We start from the raw sequence: 24,011 nt of genomic DNA, 5'->3' as shown, positions 1-24,011 counted from the left end.
ATGCATGCATAGACTGTTAAATCGGGAAAATAATTGCTTGGCGGTGGCGGAAAAGCGAACGGCGGAAAAGCAGGCGGCGGACGGCGGAAAAGCGGAACAGCTGAGCGAAAGGCGCGTGAGCGGGAGCTTTAGCCGCTTAGACGCTCGCCAGACGCAAAACAGTCCGGAAGAAAATGGGAAAAGTCTCCTCGTATTAGCTGCAGCACAGTGGTCGCTCGTCCGTGGAGTGCAACCGCAACCTAATCCCGGCCATTACAATGGTCTTGTGGCATCATTGTGCCGGCTTACATTTCACCAATGCCAAGTCGAACAGACAATGACGTCGTTGAATCGCTGGACTTCCGAGAAGAGCTCCATGGAGTTCGAGTTTTGCAATTGACTTCGATGGAATCGAGAAAATGATGCTGTCAATTGGTATTTTATTGCTTTTAAATTGATTGGTTAGTGGCGACAGAAACCGAAGACCACTGTGCGGGCCCTCTTGCATAATCCCGCGTAAACAAATATATATCCCAATAGACGAGCTCTTAATCTTAAAATCGTTTTGTTTATTTCATTCGGTCACGAAGTGAGCGCCTTTTCATTCTGCTCATTAAGCTCATTTACACAGAAACAGCCACTCAATTTTCAGATGAAAAGCGGAGCAGTGTCTTCTAAAATTATGGGAGTGCCGACTGGCGGGTGGGAGTTCAATATGCTCTTATTTATTATGTTGCAAGCTCGCGGCAATCTCGCCGCTCTCTGCCACTCTCCGTTCGGATCACTCTGCTCTCGATTTATTATTAACTAATTAAAAATCGACTTTGAAGCGTGCCGCCCGCACTGGCCAAGTGGCAAATGAGCTTTTGATCAATACGCCTGGCAAGCAATTAGGCGTACGGGGCCATGGGTTACCGACGTGTATGTAGTTCTCCAGTAAATCATTTCTGGTTAACCTCTACGGAGTATAATCTTGACTATGGCTTAGTAGGTGAACTGCACTCGGAGCAAATACATGTTCACCCAAAGAAGAATCATAGTAAATTCAATAACTTACACCTTTTATAAAATATTTTTAAGTATTTTCCTTAAATATTGATATTATTATCTTCATATTTAGATTAAATAGGCTTAAGTAAAAAATAAAGTGTGCGTTTTTTTAATTGTTTCTAAAAAAAATATAAAATAATTAATTATGAACATAATTAAGTTTACTTGCCGTTTCTCTGGGTGTTGTTAGACACAAATAAATAAATAACTTATGAATAATGGAACAGTTTTCCGGCGATGGTTAAACATACCTGCGGTAAAAACTATCTGGAAACGTATATTAACTGTGTGAGTGACAGTCAATCAGCGAGAGAAACTTGTCGTGTAAGGTTTCTATGGTCGTTTAGTCTTTAAAGGGTTGTAAGCGGCGTTAAACCTTCTTCAGATTATATTTAACAACTCCAGTAAAAAAGATATGTCAATCACTTTAAGAAAAACATCTCAGTTGAGCTATTTTTAAAGTAAACAAGAAAGGAAAGCTAACTTCGGGCGGAGCCGAAGTTGAAATACCCTTGCAGAATATTCTGCAAATTATATTCTCCAAAATCATTCATAATGCATTCTTAATACTCATAAAAAATCCCAACTTCCTAACTTTAAAAACACCAAAGTTATGGCATTTCCAATCGTTCAGTTATATGGCAGTTATAGAATATAGTCGGCCGATCCTTATGAAATTTGATATGTCGGATTGATTAGGCAAAAATAAAACCCATAGAAAATCCCAACTTCCTAACTTAACAAACACCAAAGTTATGGCATTTCCGATCAATCAGTTATATGGCAGCTATAAGATATAGTCGGCCGATCCTTATGAAATTTGGTACGTCTGATTGATTGGCCAAATATAAAACCCATAGAAAATCCCAACTTCCTAACTTTACAAACACCAAAGTTATGGCATTTCCGATCAATCAGTTATATGGCAGCTATAAGATATAGTCGGCCGATCCTTATGAAATTTGGTACGTCGGATTGATTGGCCAAATATAAAACCCATAGAAAATCCCAACTTCCTAACTTTACAAACACCAAAGTTATGGCATTTCCGATCAATCAGTTATATGGCAGCTATAAGATATAGTCGGCCGATCCTTATGAAATTTGGTACGTCGGATTGATTGGCCAAATATAAAACCCATAGAAAGTCCCAACTTCCTAACCTAACAAACAGCAGAGTTATGGCATTTCCGATCAATCAGTTATATGGCAGCTATAGGATATAGTCGGCCGATCCCGGCCGTTCCGACTTATATACTGCGTGCAAAGGAAAGAAGGGTGTGTGCAAAGTTTCAATTCGATATCTTTAAAACTGAGAGACTAGTTCGCGTAGAAACAGACAGACGGACAGACAGACGGACAGACGGACAGACGGACAGACGGACATGGCTATATCAACTCAGGAGGTGATCCTGATCAAGAATATATATACTTTATAGGGTCGGAGATGTCTCCTTCACTGCGTTGCACACTTTTGACCAAAATTATAATACCCTCTGCAAGGGTATAAAAATATGTACGAAAACATTTAGTTAACAAGAGAGAACGCTATAGTCGAGTGCCTCGACTATTAGATACCCGTTACTCAGCTAAACAACTTAATATAAATATGCCTTCTTGTATGTTTTGACTCAGACCTCCAATTTGGCTAACTTGATTTGATTTGCATAGTTTTTGGGATATAGTTCGGTATTGAAAAATGAAAACCATCGCAATTTCCTTTAATAGAAATCCTTATCGAGAATTAACGTTGACTCTGTTGAGCACCTTGGCCAGCTGTTTCAAAGTCATCCGTTAGATGGCGCCACGAAAGGCGGAAATGTAGGCGCTAGCCAGGCTTAAGCGTTTAATGGGTTTTTTGGCGTTAGAGTGGGCGTGGCGTTAGGCAAATCGATAGGTATTGACGAAACAAATACATATCAATTAAAATTTTCATAATAGCATCAAGCTGTGGCCACAGCTTGTGGCTTGTGGGCGTCAGAGGGGGCGTGGCACCATTTTGAAACAAACTTGCGCTGCGTAGGAACTCCTAAAATCTACATGCAAAATGCCAATCTTCTAGCTTTTATAGTTTCCGAGATCTCAGCGTTCATACGGACAGACAGACAGACAGACAGACAGACAGACGGACAGACGGACAGACGGACATGGCTAGATCGACTCGGCTAGTGATCCTGAACAAGAATATATATACTTTATAGGGTCGGAAACGCTTCCTTCAACCTGTTACGTACTTTTGCACGAATACAATATACCCTTTTACTCTACGAGTAACGGGTATAACAAGAGAGAACGCTATAGTCGGGTGCCCCGACTATCAGATGCCCGTTACTCAGGTAAAGGGAGTGCGAGGGAGATGGAGATAGAAACTTTGATCACGCATAACTTTTTAACGAATGGTCCGATTTGAAAATTTTCTTCTACATTTCGATAGGTATTGATAAACACAATAAAACTGCATTTTTACTTTTCCGAAATATTTAAATTTTTAAAATCGTATATAAGCGGTTGTGGGCGTTAAAGGGGGCGTGGCACCTTTTTGAAACAAACTTGCGCTGCGTAGGAACTCCTAGAATCTGCATGCAAAATGCCAATCTTCTAGCTTTTATAGTTTCCGAGATCTCAGCGTTCATACGGACAGACAGACAGACGGACAGACAGACGGACAGCCGGACATGGCTAGATCGACTCGGCTAGTGATCCTGAACAAGAATATATATACTTTATAGGGTCGGAAACGCTTCCTTCTAGCTGTTACATACTTTTGCACGAATACAATATACCCTTTTACTCTACGAGTAACGGGTATAAAAACCCGGCAGCGGCGACTTTGGCCCAGATTATCTGTTGTTATACATTTTAAGTTTATTTTTTTTTTTAAGTTTTAAAAACAGTCAGTAATTTGTGATGTTGCCTATTATGTTATTATTGTGAATTCGTATAGATAAATATCAGTAGAGTGCATTTTTTTATAATTCAAATAAATGTAGGCAAGCGTAAATTTGAAAATTTTCATACCCCAGACAAAAAGTATGCAATGTAATTTATAAAAACTATCCCAAAAATACACTTTAAATTGACCAATTGAATATATTTATTCTGACTTCTCATCAGACTCAATAAAAATGGGCTTAATTCTAAAAAAAGTGTCTAAATATAAATATTTTTGTCAAACTTTTGCAAAATCTTAGAGGGTAAAGTGCATTTAAAATTAAACAGTATGGCAAATGATTTCGTTTCGATTCGATATTTCGCTTGATTTGCTTGCAGCTGCTCTCAGTCAACAATTTAGAAACCAAAATGAACAGCCAGCCGGAGGAGCAGGCTGAAGTCCTCTTCTCAATCTCAAAGTTAATAAATATTTACAGGGCACCATAGTGTTCATGGTGCTGAGAGAGTCTACAGGCATTCGTCGGTCTCCTCATTGCCCATCGTCAAAATGACAGGCGATGAGAGATCCACATCCAGCAGCTTCATCTGGGCATTATCCTCGTCCTGGACATCTTTGCCCAGCCGCTGTTCCTGCATCTCGATGTCCAAGGTGCCGTGCTGCCGTTGGAAGGAAACTACGAAGATCACCAGTGAGGCCACGATGAAGACCACAGCGGTGCCGGAGCACAGGGCGATGATCAGGGTGGATCGGTAGTTGGAAGTTCCCGAGAGCTGGGCCGAGTGCTCGTCTGCCGAGTTGCTATCGAAGGTCTGGCCAGCATCGTGTGGTGGATAGGAGACCAGCGGAGTGGCGGTGCTATCGTCGGAGGAGGGCTTTGCTTCACCCGCAACAGGCTTCTTTTCTTCTTCCGAGGAATGGTCATCTGTTTCTGTTCGTTCGTTTGGTTTTTCATCCGATTCTCCGCTTTCTTTCTCCTCCACGGATTCACCATCGACATTGAGCGAGCCCTCTTCCTTTACTGACTCCTCTGTGGAGATTGGTTCATGGGTGTCCTCTGAAGATGTCTGGACAGTGGGACCCTTTCGATCAGTTTGTTGATCTGAAACATCTTCCTTTGGTTCCTCTTCGCTTATCTTGGCATCTTCTGTGACAGGTGTTCGCTTCTGATCAATTTGCTGCTCTGAAACTTCTTCCTTGGACTCCTCTTCGCTTATCTCGGCAGCTTCTGTGATAATTGGTTGATCTGTAACTTCATCCTCCTCAGCAACATCCTTAGTTTTATCAGCAATATCCTCTTCTGGCTTTGTTTCTTTTGGATCTGCGGCCTCCACAACTGTCTCGTCCGAAGGAGTGATGCCCTCCACTTGTGCCTCGATTTCCGCCTTGGCTTCAGCCTCAGCTTCTTTCTCGATCGCTTCTTTTAGCTCAGGAACTGACTGAGTGGGTTCAACGTTGACTAAAGGTGGTGATGAAGTCGAAGTTTTGGTGAACGTCTCATCATCGCCTTCAATAGTGTTATCGTTGATATCATTTTGGTTGTCATTGGCCTCCTTAAATTCCCGTTCCTCACGGACAGGGATAGTCTGAACTGCCGCGGAATGGTCAGTCTCGGGCACTTCCGGTGCCACTTCAACGGGGAGAGGGTCTTCCACGCCTTGTTTCTTGGTCACTTGGTGCTTGGTGTCCTCAAAGCTTGGAACCGGAGTGCTCTCCTCTCTCTCGAAATCCTCGTGCTCCTTCTCTAAGGCCAAAAGATTGGTTTTGGTGATGGGTTGCTCAGTAATGGCACGATCTTCGTTGAGGATCACAGAAACCAGGTCACTAGTAATGCTCGGTAATGGTCTGCTGGTACTTTCCTCATGCTCACTGGACACGGCAATGTTGTCTGTTACTGCCTCTGGTTCCGCTTGGTCCTCCGACCCTCCGTCCTGGATCGGCTTGTTCTCCTCTTCATCATCAAGAGTTTTGGGTTCGCGAGCACTTTGGACTGCTGCTGGGGAATACAATATCATTAGATCAAGTTTAAAGGACAAAATAATGTAACTTACCCTCACTCCCTTGATTTTCAAGTACGGCTTCCACCGCCTTTTGAACATCTTCAATAATTGGTTCCACCGGAGATCGTGCAACTTCCACCTCACTGTTCACGTCATTCTTGATATCCTGCTCTAAAGTTCCCCCGTAGACCGATACAAAATTGTCTGTTGTCTCTACAGAATCAGCAGGAATAGCTTCCTCAACTTTGGGATCCTCTACAGGATGAGCAGGAGTAGTGGTAGTGGCATTCTGGATCGTTGGTTCCGGCGTAGATGAACTCTCCTCCAACTGGACAGGAAGTAACGTGGTGGCTTCTTCCTCTTCTGGAGTGAAGGTCGTTGACTCGACTATTACAAGGAGAAGTTGATTAGAAAAATTTTAATAAGCATGGGAGTTAATTATAATTAAAATTAAAGTTCTTATATAGAAATCGTAACAATGGCATCCCTGTAGTCAATCCACAAACCACTTGTAAAAGTAATGTAGACACAGAATGTGTCCATGTAAATGTAAATGTAAATGTAAAAAATGACGAATTCAGAATTCTTTAAAGGATTTGGTTCCATACTTAATACACAATCAAAATGAATTCCTAATAAAATATAAGCCACTTTTCCATAATGTAATCACTATAATATATATCTTTATAGCCGATCTATAAAATCGATAGCATTTTAGACAGTTATATAAGTTCCAAGTAAAGTCTTAGTTTATGAATACAATTCTAAAATACATAAATAAATCAACAAAAATTGTTTAGCTGGTTTTTATTAAAGTATTAATAAAAAACTTTTCGAAAAATTGAAAGAAAAAATTAAAAATTGGAATCTTCTGAATCAATTTAAAAATGTTAAAATTTAACTATAAGCACCAAGTTAGAAATGGCTGAGTTTGTATTATAACAAAATCACAACTTTTAAGATTATCTTATTACGGATTATTGCCGCTATTACATATGGCTCAGAATTTTTTCTTGTTAAATGTCTAGATAAGTTATTTGGGAATTTTTAAATTAATTATTATAATAATCTTGCAATGCTTACAAAGTGTTGATTGAGAAATGAAGGAGTCATAATTTCCCAATCAACAATTTTTTAACATTGTGGATTCCGAGAAATGAAATTATTAAAATCATAACTTGACAGCGATGACTAGGCTTGGCTTTCTCCTCAGAAATTAAGAGCACGTCGCAAGTACCCAACCAGAAATGGAAATAGGCTTGGAAAATATTAAAAGCTTCTCCCTAACTTTCCCCGAAAATATAAGAATGCATTAAAAGGCGGAAATTCGGAAATTAATAAAATGTATTTTCAAACGATGTTTATAGACGGACCGCTACATTGATAAACTTCCCATTTAACGCACTAATAAACAAATATTACAGCCATATTCGAAACGAGTGCCATTAGGCCTTTTCGACGGGTTCTTTATGGCCCCGATTGGCATCTAGCCGGGCATTTGTCTGTCTGTCGACAAGCAACATCGACACGGCCCATTCATAGCCACATCTAGGCGGCGGCTATCACCGCTGTCATCAGTGCACATTTTCTCACACATTCATTCACAACTGGGTCCCAGGTCTTGCCCCGCCTGGTCGCCAAACGCGACTTGATCAACCCGAATTCTCCTCCGGGGACGTTCGCCCGCGCCCCATTACTCAAAATGCTTGCAAGTGGCCGAGGCAGTGATTAAAATTCCGGACACACGCAGCAGACACCAACAAATCGAGGAATCCCAAATTAGTAACCAAATAAACAAACCAACGAGACCGGGCAACCCGCCCAGCCTGTCGCATTGTGTGCCTATAAAGTAGCTGACTTATTTATGAGGGGACATCTATTCCGTTTCCCCATCCATTCAGCAATCCCTTCCCTGCCCCTAAGAAGATGCAACTGGGTTCGTGGAAAAGTGGAATTATTAGATGCTCTGCATGAGATATGCATGGGCGGGCGGTCCATGCCCATTTCTATTCCCATTCCTATTCCTATTTCCAGTCCCAATCCAAATCCCTTGGGAACGAATGCCAAAGAACAACAAATAGCTACAATAACACCAGGCGGAGCGTCCGAGAGTCTGTCTTAGGGTCTTAAAATGGGACAAAGCATGCCGCACAAACGAAAACAAAGAGGCGGCCAAATGAGGAAAATGGCATTTAGAGAAAATACAACTGCTTGCCGCAGTTGCAGATGCAGATGCAGATGCAGTGGCCCAAACCAGGCCAGTGTCAGCTGTCAGTCCCTTTTTGTGTGGAATGGGTGTGCGTTAGGAATTATGTTTTTGGTGTTTAAGTGAGAGAAATTAGATGTCTAACACAACGCAACATGGCAACATGCCATATGATCAATGATCCTTCAAACTCGGTGCTGGGTCCGTTGATAATTTCATAAAGTGATATGGGTTTGTTCACCCCCATTACTGAAACTCAACTGCCATTAAACTCTTCGTCGAATTATCCCCCACTCAAAAGGGACCCGCTATCTGCAATTTGTACTGCGGTGACCGCCTCGATTGGCCTGTTACCAAACATTATTGAACTTTCGCACGCTGCCGGCGAGCATGAATTACAGTTGCCGATAGCATGGGGCGCCCCTCCCCCAGCATTTATATGACACCCAAGTGCCACCGTTTGTGTTTGGCGAAGGGAGCTATGGTCTCGGTGCGGCCCCTTCCGCGGCAGTGGCATAATTACGCCTGTTTTGAATTATGCCAAGCCGAATCGCAGAAAGCGCAGCAAACGAGGAAAATCGCTATAAAGCCGCATCGCACGGCATCTGAAGAAGAGGAGCCCCGCAGATATATAAGTCAAAGGCCCGATGCGACCGCAGCAGCCGCTGCAAGTGATTACGACAATCATGATGATGGAGACGACAATGCAGCCCCATCCCATCCCATTCCATGCCATGGAGCGCTATAGCTGGCTTGTCTGATATATACTCACTTGGCTGAGCCGAGCACGATGTTGAAGCCAGCAGGCAGCAGGCGATCACGAAGAGCAGCGATCCCAGTGGAAGATGCAGCCTGTTTCTGGAGGAGCAGCTGCCGCGGCTCTTAGAAATACCGGCCATATTGAGTGACTGATTGATTAGGTTGTCGCTCCCAGTTTGACGGGCCCGAAATCAACTGGCCAACACGCACAACGGGCACACACAAAGACTGAGACACAAAGACGGGATGCGCACAGATACTCGGATGTAGATAAAGAATACAGCTGCAATGCTTCTCGAGTCTTCAGCTGTTGCTATAACTTCGATTCGACTCCGGTTTCAGACGTTTTCAGACGACCACGCACGACGACCGAACGCGTTGGCCACTCGCAAAGAACTAAAGTTGAGAACGCGTGCGCTCTGGAATTTTGTGTTGCTGCCGTCGCTTGCTGCTTTTGGTGCTGCTGCTGTTGTTGCTGTTTCTGCTGCTGTGGCAGGCATGCATGTGCTGCGGTCGTATATCGATGACGACGTCGGTCCCTGCCCTTTCCCTCCTCTACCTACTTGCCCCTACTGCCGGCAGATCCATCATGCCTTTGCCTTTGCGTTTGCCCTGCCGGGGTTTATTTGCTCTCGGTAATAATAGGGCCTGGCAGGCAGGCGGCTTCTGCAGCTAGTAAGTGGGCTGGCCGGCCCTAAAGTCCCCCCCCACTTCTCCTTGTGTTGGTCTGATAAGTGCAAGTGCCTAGCGCCGGCCCCAAAACCACAGCCAACTAAACCAACATTTTGGCCCGGCTGTGGCCAGCACTCCACTTCCACAGCGTCATCGCCATCGAAACCCTCATAGTGCGAGTGGTTGGCAGCCAATCGCCCGCAGGCGTTCTTCACTCCTCTTCCCGGCAGCGTTGGACCAGTCGGGTCTACCTAAGGCCCTATGTCCATCCCATCCCACTGCCCTCGGCCCAGCACTCTTATTGTTGTTTATTTGGTACAATACAAGAGCTCCAGTACAAAAGAGAGCAGAAACAATAAGGGTAGAGCAGGCCAGACCGACCAAATATTTGATATCACTTGCAATCAAGATGGAAAATATAATTAGGGCAGTAAAATAAATAGAATTTGAAAGGGGACTGATTAGATCACCGAGTAATCATGGGTCAAGTACTTGGAGGTGAAGTTAATCTATATTCTCATAGCTTGACCTATTAAAATGCACGAAAATAGTCTATATATAAAAGTTTTTGTTTATTATTATTATTATTTCATTTGAATTTTTTTTTAAATTTGAGTCCAAGTGGTAAGTAGTAGTAGCAAAGCAAGTTTCAGTGGTTTCATGCAAGCAAAAATTAAGTTTTTATACTAATAATATCATTACACTTACTAATACTGATTATAATATTATTTTTAATGCACAATATTGTGAGTATAATTAAATGTAAGCCAATATCATAATCGGTAGGATCTAACCAAAATAGAACCTAGAATAAACACAAAACAAAATACACAAAACACTTCAATTAATGATCTTTAAAGTGATGATCCAAACCATTACAACGAAATCTTTTGAACACCTTAATCATTTTTTAAGCCCCCATAACTGGCAAGCATTAGAGACAGCTGCAAACTCAATTACTATCTTGGCGAATACGTTTTGCTTGGCTAATCATGACCAATCCACGGCAATCATCGAATGACAGCTGCCACGAATCAATTTTCAGCCTCTTCAGTGTTTGTTTGTGAATGATTTGACTCGCTTGAGTCCGCCCAATCTGAATTGGGTCGCCAGCAGAGCTAGAGTGCCCCTCCAGCTTCTGAGAGCTGCGGTCCACGGGGGTCTTTCCCGGCCAAGTGACTGAATGGATGATGGTCTGGTAGGGCGACCAACTACTTGCTGGCTCTATGGATGTCTGGATGTCTGGCTGCCTGACAGAATGCCCAAACTTCTCGTACGCCTGTTGACAACGACATGGACCACAGGGGCTTTAACTACTCGCACTGCTACTCACATCTGTATATACAAAGTTGATTTGAGCTTTTCTCGATGTGGTTGTTCGTGTAGGCTTTCCCTGCAACATTTTCCATTACGTGATGTAGTCATTTCAATGGGCTGGAGCCTCAGACGCTGGTCGGTGGTCGGTGGTCAGCCCACTGTTTATCTTTTATTGATTATGCCAGCAGGTAACCCCAGCAAAGTCGGGCCGGAAAATTTGCCTGATGTGAGTGAGCGCGCCTTCAGATTCAATTTAGTCGTTAAATATTTAGATTTTGTTATTGCCGTCGTGGCTCTGCGGTGGATAGTGGACGAAGTACGATGTACGGTAGACGATGGACGACGGCAACAGGAAGGAATCAATTGGTTTCCCTTTGAGTAACCACGCTTAGTCATGACGAAACCGTCAGCACTTCCTCCTGAGGCATCGCCGTGTTCCTTTTGTTGTCGTCAAAGTCGTGGGGAGGCGGCTTTTTGTTATTGAGATTTTGTTTTCTGTTTTATTTGTAGCTAGCACTCGCATTTTACGACCGCCCGCCCATTGCCTTGTTTGTCCGGCTAGCCGGCAGTCGTAAATATGCTGCGGCTGTGAGTCAGGCAGGCGCGCGAAACAGTCGGGTAATTAGCGAGCATCGCCCAGGTAGACAGCCACTAGCGACTATCGACTCCTGGCCAAGGCCGTCCTCCGCTGTCTGGTTAGGGAGTTACAAACGCATCAAGAAACAATTAGCGGGGGATTAGCACAGTGACCTAACGGCTGGGCTGGCTGATCATCCAACCCGTCATTTTGCCGGGGAGATGGTGACAGTCATCGTTAGTCGGTTTTCCCACACCGAGAAAAATAAAGACACAAGTTGGAGAAAAAGAAGAAATCTTTGGCCCTTCGGTCATAAAAATAAAATGGCTAAGTCCGAGTTAGTTTGAATACAAATATTCGAGTTCCACTTAAAAATATGTATTTTAAAATATCTTGAAATTGAATCATAGAAAAGAAACATATTTACTTAAATTGGCTTTAATACAAAAGATAAGTTTCAGTTTTAATATAAATATCCTAGCTTATTTAAAAATTTTATTTAAAATTCCTGAATACTACATTATAAACATTGGAAAAAAAAATCTATCATATTGGCTGTAATCGTCTTGATCAAAACATTTATAATATTTTTCTCCATAAGATACTATGGAAATTGCCGAGCCAGAAACTTGTAGCCTGAAAATATTGAATATGGAATGCATAAGCATAGAAACACAAGCTTTAGATAAGTTTTCTCTCCGTGCATAGCTCAATCACTTTCGATTTATGACCCCAAGACGTCAGCGTGGATTGCAACGAATTGATGATAAGCGCTCTTTATTGGTTTAGATAAACCTCGTTGGGTCGACCGGAAACCGGACCGGGAATACAAGAGGGACTGAAAAGGAGGGGCGAAAAAAAGAAAAAAGAAAACGCAACCGAATGCATATCAGAAAGCAGAGCACTTAAAGTGAAATGTCAGCTCATTGTTCGGTGGAAAAGCTAAACGGTCTTTGATTTGTGACCGACACTCAGGCCCATCTTATGCATTATGCAGATCTTGTCCAGCTCGAGTTTCAAGTTCAATACAAAGTTCACACCACGCAACTATCAACAGTGAATGACTCTGCGGTCAACGAAAGTGATACAGATTTTGGGGCACTGAAATCGGAATACCCTATCTACATTTAAGTCAAGTTTCTTTTGAGATTGAGCTAGTGTTCAAATGGGGTAGTTTCAAATAAAACGGCTTAGTTCAATTCGTTATATCTTGGTTACGGTTTCAGCTCACGCATTTTATTTCCCTCAGTCAGGTTTTCCGTAAATGTTTTGAAATTGAATCGGTTAATATCGTTTAACAGCTCCGTTAGTTGCGGTTCGAGCCCGAAGCCTAAAAAGGAAATAAACATCTCTGTTAAATTAATGAAATATGAACTCAACGTATAATTACCGATGGTTATCCATACCTGTTTACATAATAACTTATACCCTTTGATTGCATCACTCGGGTATCACTTGTGCGGGCAAACACACGGGCCCGAATAAACAAACAAATTTGGCAATGGAGTGCGACATGGAGTATGCATTATGGAGTGTTTAGGCCTCAATTACATAGAATCCATTAGCCGAAAGTGAAAGAAAGTCACACGAGGTCTAGGTTTTGCCACCCGGAGCCCCGAAAGATGCCCCTGGCCTGTCCCGTTTGATTGCCCGACTCAAGTGCCCCATGTTAAATTGTCGAAACCAGTTAACTAAACAGTTTACTTGATCCGCCGCAGACACACGCGACAAACACTGTTGTCGCAAGTGTCACAATAGGAATTAGCGTAAACTGTTTTAACGCCAAACAAATGGACATTTGAGCTGTGAGCCATAATCATATGTACATATACGCGACCCGCCTTGGGCTTTACCCAATGGATTGGCAGTGATGGGAAGGGTACCGTTTTTGGTCAAGGTAGTGTGAAGGATGAACTTAAGGTACCATTTTACACATAAATTCTGCTTGAAAATCAAACAATATTAAAAAGCCTTAAAACTTAAAAAGGGCGGATTTATCATAGTCATGCTAAGTTTTGACATTATTGTTTCGAAAATAGTTACAATCGTGTAAAAGTTTATCTAACTAAAAACTCTTAACTAGAGGCAATATTCTAGCTATTATTTCGTTATGCAAAACGAAAATAACAAATGGCGGTCCAACTTTATTAGCGATCGAAGAATTATTATCAGATTTAGAAAGCAAATTTCTGTTTCCGAACAGTTTGATTACAGATTATAAAGTAGAACCTTAAAATGACATTAACAAAAATCGGTCTATAGTGTAACTGTAAAGCTATCGTATCAAATCGATTCGGTGAAAATTAAAGTTCAAGTATATTTCTCCTGCTCAGCATATCTACTGGGTCATAGCCATCGAAAACGACTAAGATCATGTTGTTGCCCTAATGAAAATCGATCGATCATTTTGCAGTATAGATAAGGTAAAAGCTGTGATAAGAAGTACCGAGGCGGGCAGTTAGGTACGCTTACTTGGCTACCTCACATCACTGGGTAATCGCTCGGTGGGCTGTCCAGTACGTGAGTCGCCGTGGCCGGTGGGTCAATGCCGCCAGTGGGGCAGTGGAGCGGTCCATTGATGAAACGGAGTAGAAGCCGTGTGCACAGCAGTTTCAACCCCTTGCGCAGTTGTAGACGAGCTATTAAAAAGCCATATAAACAAACAGAAAGCTCTTCACCGATCCGCTGAATGAATGGTGAGAGCAGTGGAGGATTGGCGGGTGAGCTGTCGATTGTCTTTCAAGTGGGTAAACAAAAACACCGAGCTGTACGGGTATGCAAAGGTACCCCCGGTGGGTACATACATACGTATATACCATATGCTTGTTGGCAAGTGAGTGCGAGTACTTGGGCCAGGCCGGGCCACATCCTAAATAAGCAGCCGCCGTTTTCATTAGGCAACAGGTTATTGCAATTCAGCGAAAAAACAACGGCGATCGACGACAACAATGCGACGAAAAACCACGTCGCAGCCAGAGACACAGCCACAGTCAGAGCCAAAAAAATTTAAGTAAGTAAGTAGCTCCCAAAATTTATACACTGCTCAAAACCAATTGTGTTTTATGAATACATTGTATGTGATGTGCATAACTTTTAACGGCACGCGAACTGTTCATATTGTCAAGCTTATTGAGAGTATTTATCTTTCTTTATCATCCATGTTTATGTGTCTTGCATGGGCAAGTAAAGTTCCAGCCCTTACAAATCCTATGAGATTGATCAGATGAGTTGTCAAAGCCACACGTGCTGCAATATGAATCACTGGCTTGTAAAACAGTTAACCTTGTGTTACTCATTTGACATTTCAATTATATCGATTTTTAAAGATCCATTACATTGAAAATGTTAATTAAATATACCTATACTAAATTTACTATTATGCAATTTTAACCTAAGGACGTTTAAGATTAAATGTTTTTATATTGATTTTTACGAGTCTTGTTATTCGAATAGGTTTTATGAAACAAATTCGAATTAGTCATATTCCTAAAAGATTAATCAATAAATATAGCTTTGTTCATTTTGTCTTCAGGAATATTAAGTTGCAAAAGTTTGACTATAAGGAATCTACGGGGATTTTCTTTAAATAAATATTTGCAATGCAGTTAATGACAGACATAATCTTACTTTTCTGGAATGTAGCTTTAAGGACGTTTAAGTTAAGTTACAACAATTTGACAGTTTGTTGCCAAGCTAAAGACCGCTTGGGGTTTTTCTATAGGACAAGGTCAATTTCACTTTCTTCTGCTGCTCGGAGCTTAAAAGTTAATCGCATCTTGAGGTTGTTTCTGTGACAATCGCCCACTGTACTGGTCGTTGACAGTTTTGGATAGCGTTCTCTCTTTCGCTAAGCTGTTATAATTGCTCAAATTGCCGTGGCAGCGTGCCAACTGATTGGATTTTCGGGCAGGGGGGCAGGCAGCGGTTTCATGCTGGAGTGGGGGCGGCGGCAATTGATATTACGCGCAGTGTATGCCGGCAGCGGCAGAGACTCTTGGATGCGCCGCTGCTCTGGGCGCTCAGGTAAGGTAACCCGAGCCGAGCGACTGGCATGCAGGTGGCTCACCGGTTGGAGCTCTGCTCCGCCGCCAAGCCGCTCAAATGAGTGGCAAGCCCTGCGAGCGGCGGACGCATGCGCAGTCGATAAAGCACATTCGAATCGAACGCTAGCAGCGGTACCGCCAGACTCGAGAAAACGGCACTTCGATTGCAATTCCCATTCATACCCATTCATACGGTTTCAGTTTCAGTTTCTGCTTCGGTTTCGTTTTCAGTTTCGGTTTCGGCGTTTTTGAAAGCTCTTCGGTGGAAAGAAAGTGCTGTCTTTCTTTCTTGAGCCGCCGCCGATCCTTGGGCAGCTTTCGTTTTCATTTTCGTTTCGATCGATCGCGAACCGGTTGGGCTTCTGATCGGTTACCCAGTTACTTAATCCCAGCGTGCGGCGTTCATGTAACCATAATCCTGGTCAGCATGCGACGGGAGCGAGTGGTGCTGCTGTGTCTGGCGCTGCTCGGATTGCAGCAGGTGTCCAGGGCCACTCTGCGTCAGTCGCGCGAAATCATCATCACAGATGCGGTAGGTGTTCCTCGGGATGGCGAGGTGGGGAGGGCGGCAATCCCCAGGTCGGTGCGCCAGCGGAATTCCTAATTAACCAAGTGTCACAACGCACGCGTCGCGTGGCCTCCAAATGTCAAGCGTTTAATGTGCCAACAATTTGTGTTTGCATTTCGGATTTTGGGCCGAGCGTTTCGCCTTCGCTTCCTGCCTCCGTCTGGTCCCAGTTTGGTCCCAGTTTGGTCACCTGTTGGCTATCGTTATTTGTTGCAGGTGCGGCGCATCCAGAACGACGGCTACAACGTGGAGCGCCACTCGGTGACGACGAAGGACGGATACGTGCTGACCCTGCACCGCATCCCGCAGGTGGATCCCGAGCTGGGCAGTCTGCTGCGGCGCCCTGTCGTCTTCCTGCTCTCCGGACTCTACGCCTCGTCGGATGTGTGCGTATACTATGTATTTTATGCTAATAGATACTTCCGCTTGCGGCGGATAGGAAACAAGAAAATAGCCCCACAGCAACACAAGTATTCTCAATGGTGCAGTTAGAGCAATTTTTCCAACAGTTTGCGGTGCAACTGATAATTCATTTCCTAGCTAGAACGTTCTTATTTATCCTTTCCTCTGTGTGCTTCCAAGAAAACTATTATTCATAACATATTAAGCCTCTGAGTTGCTATAGCAACTTCTATAGAATTCTATAGAATCTGCAGTCTAAGTGCCCTTGCTTTTAAACTATCTAAAGACTAAGAGTTTTTCTCAGAAAGTATCCGAATAAGTTATACTTATCTAAAAACTATCTCAAAAAGGAAACACTCTTACTGAGAATATATTCTGATGGGGACCATTTAGCTAAATAAAATTGGAATATAGGACTGACAGCATTTATGAGTACATATTTTTGCTACGTTAAGTGTTTTTTGAGACCGAACCTTTTAATTTATTTACTTAATTTGTTCAATGGCTTTAATAAAATATTTAGAAACTTAACCCTTTGCCTTTTAAATGATCTGTAAAGCAATATAATTACAATATACAATATAATTACAATATAACCCCGTCAACATTTGCAAGAACACTTATTATAGATTTAAAAGGCTATTTCAAAAAGATATTTAAGACTAATCAGACTTAAAAACTAGAAACTAGAGTGCTAAAGCACTCATAAACTTGTGCTTAAACAACCTACAAAAAAATGATTATTAATACTTTAAATAACTTATGAATCAAAAACAGATTTTAGTAATTGCAATAATCCAATCCAATACCGCTGGCTTCTCCTCTTCCAGGTGGCTCCTGAATGGACGCGAGGACTCGTTGGCCTACCTGCTGTGGCGCGCTGGTTATGACGTGTGGCTGGGGAACAATAGGGGCAACATCTACTGCCGGAAGAACATGTGGCGGAACACCACGGAACGCGAGTTCTGGGACTTCAGCTGGCACGAGATGGCCGTCTACGACATGCCCGCCCAGGTGGACTACGTGCTCCGGACCACCGGACAGAGGGACATGCACTTTGTGGGCATCTCACAGGGCGGCACCGTCTTCCTGGTGCTCAACTCGATGCTGCCGCAGTACAATGCCGTCTTCAAGAGCGCCACCCTGCTGGCCCCGGTGGCCTACGTAAGCAACACGAAGAGCGGGCTGGCCAAGGTCATCGGTCCGGTGTTGGGCACCCGGAACTACGTCTCCAAGATGCTCGAGGGCGTTGAGATGTTCTCCACGAACAAGTTCTTCAAGAAGTTCCTCTCGATGACGTGCCTGGAGAACGAGAAGCCGCTGGTCTGCATCAGTCGTCTGTGGCCTGCCGTTGGCTACGACACCCGATTCCTCAACAAGACCCTTTTGCCCGACCTGATGGCCAACTTTCCGGCGGGCGGATCGGTGAAGCAGCTGATGCACTACTTCCAGGGCTACGTGTCCACGCGGTTCCGGCAGTACGACTACGGCCCGGAGCGGAACTGGCTGCACTACCAGCAGCTGGAGCCACCGGACTACGCACTGGAGAAAGTGTCCACGCCCGTTACGGTCTTCTTCTCGGAGAACGACTACATCGTGGCACCAGCGGACATCTGGCGACTGCTCACCCGGTTGCCCAACGTGGAGGCGGTGTATAAGGTGCCCTGGAAGCGCTGGAACCACTTCGACTTCATCTGCGGACTGGGGGTTAGGGAGTACATATTCGACAATATAGTTCTTTCCATGAATCGATACGAACAGCGGCGACGCTGAGGGAACAATACGAACAGATCGAGGGCCAGGAAGTCGGCCAGGAAAGATCACAGCCAGAACTATCACTAGTACCAAAAACAAATTGTAGAATTACGAAACTGAGTCTGCGGTTGATTCGGCTAGATCAACTCTGGATATATGTACTGATTAATAAATAAATAATTTATAGCTTAGACTAAATTAAAATTTATTTTAAACTTGGCTCGGTAGTAAGCTGGTAACTGAGTGCTTGTCTTGTGAGTCACAAAGTGGTAAAATAACACGTTTTTTATTCTTTTATTTATTTTGTAATGACCAGTTATAATTTTTTTCTATTATAAAGAAATCGAAATTATAAAAAAAGCACTGGAAAGGGATTTTAAGAATGTTCGGTATACTTTTCTGAAAGTAAACATAAAAATCGTGGGAGATTAGACTCTTCTAAAAATATTTCATTATCCATATTGGGAATCCTCGAAATCTTTAATAATTTGCATAATCGGTTGATTGATCACTTTATTAACGCTCCTAGCGAAAATAAAGTCCATATGGTCCCAGGTGGGGATGGTGATGTGATGTACCACCACATTGGACAACCTGCTGACCAGCGTTGGAATGTCCTTCGGCGAGATGGTACCGTCATCGTCGCTGTAGTACAAGTGGATGGGAGAGAGCGGACGGACATTTTCCAGCGGATAGTCCGGGGGAGAGGATCGGCCGTAGACGATCCAATTGGTGGCAAACCCAAAGTCGTATTGCCGGAACCTCCAGGAGTCCTTGAGCTGTAGATAGTGTTTTGGCTGCCTGGTGGAAATTCCGTTCGGGTGAGTGGCGATCAACAATGGTATGATGGACTGCAAAAAGGAGTCAAGTTTCAAAGTTTTATCAATTCTGATTTATGAGTAATTTTAGTTCTACTTAAAGTAATGCTTGCTCAATTTTTCATTTATTAAATTATTTTATAAATCGCAGAATTTTTTAAGAAAAAAATATCAAAAATATTAAATTGTAATTGTTAACTTTGTTATTTTGTTAATGTTAACTATTATAGCCCAATTATAAAGTCTCCTAAAAAAAGCAATTTTAATGGAAATATAATATTCTGAACTTAATAAGCAATTAGTACACCCAATTCTTCTTGTTTTCTCTCACCCTGTTCATTTCTTTGGACACTCGTCCGTTGTAGAAAAGGTACAAGGTGGTGCAGAGATCTTTTACGCCCATCAGCTTGCACATGGATCCTATCACGGGATTCAATAGCCTTTGGTAAGGCAACAGCTCGCTGTCGGGCAGGATCTGCAAGACGGGCTTCAGGAGCTTGTGTCCCAGCGAGAGGGAGTGCTGCATGAAGACGGGAGGGGCCATCAGATTGGCCGTCTTGATCACCGCGTTGTATTCCGGTTTCATACTGAGCAGCACCATCAACGTGGTGGTGCCCTGTGAGTGACCCACGAAGTGCAACCCATTCTGTTTCGTGATCGCCAAGATGTGGTTAATCAAGGCGGGCAAGTCCTCCATCCCAATTTCATGCCAGCTGAAGCGCCAGAACTTAAGCAGCCAGACCTTAAGTTTTACGTGGCGCCTGGAATATCGGGTTCCGCGGCTGTTGCTCAGCCACACGTCGTAGCAGGCGTCGGCCAAGAGAAAGGGCAGACCGTCCTTGGGTCCGGTTAGCAGGGCTGTGTCCGCCGATCCGGTCAGGCCGTGATTGATGAGGACGACTGGCTTTACCCCGCTCTTCGTACAGAGGTTCGAAGACGGGATGCGGAAGGGTGTCAGTATGTAGCCATCCTTGGTAACGACAGTGTGCGACTCCACTGGATAGTTGTGGCTTGCTATTATATCGATCTATAGAGAGGGTTAACTAATATAATCTCCTTTTGTAACTTCTACTTACTCACCCCAGTTATTGACTTAGTGCGGCTCGCGTTATTCTGCAAGCAAGATTTAAGATATGTATAATATTAAGAATCCCATCAAACTAATCCCTTTTTATACCCTTGCAGAGGGTATTATAATTTTGGTCAAAAGTGTGCAACGCAGTGAAGGAGACATCTCCGACCCTATAAAGTATATATATTCTTGATCAGGATCACCTCCTGAGTTGATATAGCCATGTCCGTCTGTCCGTCTGTCCGTCTGTCCGTCTGTCCGTCTGTCCGTCTGTCTGTCCGTCTGTCTGTTTCTACGCGAACTAGTCTCTCAGTTTTAAAGATATCGAATTGAAACTTTGCACACACCCTTTTTTCCTTTGCACGCAGTATATAAGTCGGAACGGCCGGGATCGGCCGACTATATCCTATAGCTGCCATATAACTGATTGATCGGAAATGCCATAACTCTGCTGTTTGTTAGGTTAGGAAGTTGGGACTTTCTATGGGTTTTATATTTGGCCAATCAATCCGACGTACCAAATTTCATAAGGATCGGCCGACTATATCTTATAGCTGCCATATAACTGATTGATCGGAAATGCCATAACTTTGGTGTTTGTAAAGTTAGGAAGTTGGGATTTTCTATGGGTTTTATATTTGGCCAATCAATCCAACGTACCAAATTTCATAAGGATCGGCCGACTATATCTTATAGCTGCCATATAACTGATTGATCGGAAATGCCATAACTTTGGTGTTTGTAAAGTTAGGAAGTTGGGATTTTCTATGGGTTTTATATTTGGCCAATCAATCCGACGTACCAAATTTCATAAGGATCGGCCGACTATATCTTATAGCTGCCATATAACTGATTGATCGGAAATGCCATAACTTTGGTGTTTGTTAAGTTAGGAAGTTGGGATTTTCTATGGGTTTTATTTTTGCCTAATCAATCCGACATATCAAATTTCATAAGGATCGGCCGACTATATTCTATAACTGCCATATAACTGAACGATTGGAAATGCCAGAACTTTGGTGTTTTTAAAGTTAGGAAGTTGGGATTTTTTATGAGTATTAAGAATGCATTATGAATGATTTTGGAGAATATAATTTGCAGAATATTCTGCAAGGGTATTTCAACTTCGGCTCCGCCCGAAGTTAGCATTCCTTTCTTGTTTATCTAATTTTTGAACTTACCTCCGATAAGGCTTTTCCGCTGCTCAGCAGGGCAAAAAAAGGTACAAACAATATTAGCTGCATCTGATAGAGAACTAACATTCTTTATCCACGGATGGGCGTTAGGCAGGGCGGTACTAATCCGCAAATCTTTTAATGGCTTTATAGGAATACCAATTGTGCTCAAGCGTTTCTGATCGGGTGAGAACAGCAGTGGAATTTCAATTCAAATTTTGTTCTTTAAAATACATACCTTTAAAATATCGTTAATTTGACTTTGACGATATGAAAATAACATTATTTTATGTTGTGTTCAGCTTAAATTTTTGTAATTGTCCTTGCATAGGGTATTATTATTTAATTCAAATAATTGCAACGCAGACCGTATAAAGTATATATATTTTTGATCAACATCACCAGGCATCACCAGTCATGTCCGTTTCTCCGTCCGTCCGTCTGTCCGTCCGTCCATTTATACGCAAATTAGTCCCTCAGCTATAAAACTATTTTAATGATCATATAGCTTCCATAGAAACAATCGGGAAAAAAGGAAATAATATTATAACTTCTTAACATATATTCATATACCCTGACATTTAGTCTTTTTAAACTATTTCAGTATTAAGGTTTTACTTTTATAAAAATTTATTATATATCTGTCATAGGAACGATTGAACATTTTTCGAAAAAACCACCGAGCTTCGTATACGAACTATAGTTTTTAAGCATCAAAATCGAAATAAAGAATATTTAATTTTTGTAAGAGCTTGTGTTTTTTTATTGGTTAAAATACCTTTGATTGTTGTTACTTTACTCTATTTGCTTATAAAATTTAAAACAAAATCGTAACTGTAAAAAACACTTAGCAGATTACGGAACAGATAGTAATATAAGTGCCCAGCAGATTTGAACCTAATTTATATGTCAAATTAATTATTTCCGTGTTTCTAAATTTTCGAACTGATCTATAATTCCGATAATTGGTTCATTGATGACTTTATCTACTGTCTTGGCGAAAATAAAGTCCGTGTGGTCCCAGGTTGAGTCAGGAATGTGATGCTTCACAACTTTGTCCAATTTGTTGGCTAGTATCAGAACATCAATCGTCGTGGTCATTTTGTCCCCATCACTGTAATAAATGTGGATGGGAGACATCGGACGGACCTTTTCCAATGGATATTCCTCAGGCAAGACTTGCTTGTAGACCATTCGGTTTTTTTTTACTCCAAAGTCGAATGGCCGAAATTTGCCTGATTTTCTGACCTGAAGAAAGTGCTTGGGCTGACGCGAAGAAATTCCAGCCGGGTGCGTTGCCAACAGCGTAGGAATGATGGTCTGAAAATTAAATTAAACTTTATATCAAATGCCATTATTAAATAAATAATATTAGGAATAAATATGTATTTTTCTACCCACTTTGTTCATGTTCTTGGACGGAGAGCCGGAGAGCATGTACAAATTTAAGCAGAACTTTTTTAAAGAGGAGAGTTTGCAAAAAAGCCCTACTACGAAATTCAGCACACTGGTTTGGCCAAAAAAACTGCAGTCCTTCATTTTCATAATGATTTTCTGGAGTTTATTTATTACGCCGGCGGTGGAGTGTTGCATGAAAACGGCGGGGGCCATGAGGTTGGCAGTTTTGACCTTCCAATTGTATTCCGGTTTCATACTGAGCAGGACCATCAGCGTGGTACATCCCTGCGAGTGACCCACGAAGTGCAACGCACTCTGATTAGTGGTCGACACGATATAGTCGATCTGGGCGGACAGGTCCTCCATTCCGATTTCATGCCAACTAAAGCTCCAGAAGGAGTCCTGGGAGGACTTCAGGCTTGAGTGACGCAGGGAGTAGCGCACTCCGCGGCAGTTGCTCAGCCACACATCGTAGCAGGCGTCGGCTAGCATGAAAGGCAGTCCAGTCTTGGGTCCGGTCATCAGGAATGAATCCGCCGAGGCGGTCATGCCGTGCTGGATGAGGACGACCGGTTTTGGTGTGCTCTTCGTACAGCGCCCTGATGACGGGATTCGAAAGTTATCGAGGATATAACCATCCCTGGTGCGAACCGTGTGCGTCTCCACCGGGTAGTTATACTTGGCTATTAAATGGACCTACAAAGAGTGCTTTCCGCCCAGTCCTCACAATAAAAATGTCCATCTACTTACTCCGTTTAAACTCTTGATGCGGTAATCCTTGGGATGTCCGGTGTAATTTTTGAATCCAAGCCTCACCGTTGGTTTAGTACTGGCGATGCAAACCCAGACAAAAAAGATCACAAACTTCATTATCAACATCTGGAGGAGTTTTAGCTTGATTTTTTACGGATGAATCCAATGGAAAGCAGAACAAATACGAGAATTGTGCTGAATTAAAAATAAATTTGTGAAAGGGCTTATCTAAAGGGAAAACTGATGCGTAATAACACAGGCCAAAAATTTTTAGACCCAAAACTGGACACACTTTTTCTTAGCAATTTTGGCACCGGATTTGGATTCAGCATAAGAAAAATTGCATAAGAAAAAGTGGGTCCAGATTTTGGGTCCCGGATTTTCTAAAATTTTGTTGGCCTGTGTAATCAACTAAAAAATGAAATCACTAAGAATTTTTTTTCTGAATCATTAAAAAAAAGCATAAATTATTTCCAAAGAAGTCAACCTTGGTTCAAGTTTTTATCTAAAAAAGGGAACGGAAGTATGCAAGGAAATTTCATAAATGAATCGTAAAAGGGATAAGCACACGCAAAGT

General features: G+C 42.6%; 3 protein-coding genes across 4 annotated transcripts; 1 reads left to right on the top strand and 2 right to left on the bottom strand.

Annotated features, from left to right (window-relative positions):
• Positions 1 to 4,105: 4,105 nt before the first annotated feature.
• On the bottom strand, positions 4,106 to 9,311 carry LOC108048794 (nucleolin 2). Of its 2 annotated transcripts, none has more exons than XM_017129683.2 (3): positions 8,898 to 9,311; positions 5,971 to 6,306; positions 4,106 to 5,915 (listed from the first exon to the last, which is right to left on the bottom strand). In XM_017129683.2, exons 1-3 carry the CDS (start codon positions 9,022 to 9,024, stop codon positions 4,429 to 4,431), a joined length of 1,950 nt encoding a protein of 649 aa, XP_016985172.2. In that variant the 5' UTR covers positions 9,025 to 9,311; the 3' UTR covers positions 4,106 to 4,428. The 2 variants fall into 2 exon arrangements, with proteins under 2 accessions (XP_016985172.2, XP_016985173.2); XM_017129684.2 differs by having other exon boundaries at positions 4,106 to 5,912; positions 8,898 to 9,310.
• A 6,188-nt stretch (positions 9,312 to 15,499) lies between these two features.
• LOC108048730 (lipase 3) lies at positions 15,500 to 18,416 on the top strand. The gene is made up of 3 exons (XM_017129565.2): positions 15,500 to 16,025; positions 16,278 to 16,447; positions 17,294 to 18,416. Exons 1-3 carry the CDS (start codon positions 15,921 to 15,923, stop codon positions 18,234 to 18,236), a joined length of 1,218 nt encoding a protein of 405 aa, XP_016985054.2. The 5' UTR covers positions 15,500 to 15,920; the 3' UTR covers positions 18,237 to 18,416.
• Positions 18,417 to 18,512: 96 nt separating this feature from the next.
• Positions 18,513 to 23,560, bottom strand: LOC108048725. Its single transcript, XM_017129559.2, has 7 exons — positions 23,432 to 23,560; positions 22,685 to 23,377; positions 22,211 to 22,603; positions 21,290 to 21,352; positions 20,117 to 20,149; positions 19,368 to 20,063; positions 18,513 to 19,069 (listed from the first exon to the last, which is right to left on the bottom strand). Exons 1-7 carry the CDS (start codon positions 23,558 to 23,560, stop codon positions 18,671 to 18,673), a joined length of 2,406 nt encoding a protein of 801 aa, XP_016985048.2. The 3' UTR covers positions 18,513 to 18,670.
• Positions 23,561 to 24,011: the final 451 nt, after the last annotated feature.

The sequence above is a fragment of the Drosophila rhopaloa genome, unplaced genomic scaffold (assembly GCF_018152115.1).
Source record: "Drosophila rhopaloa isolate 14029-0021.01 unplaced genomic scaffold, ASM1815211v1 contig_155, whole genome shotgun sequence".
Lineage (NCBI taxonomy): Eukaryota > Metazoa > Arthropoda > Insecta > Diptera > Drosophilidae > Drosophila > Drosophila rhopaloa.
Note: the sequence above shows the minus strand (reverse complement) of the source record. Positions and strands in the feature narration are given on the sequence as shown.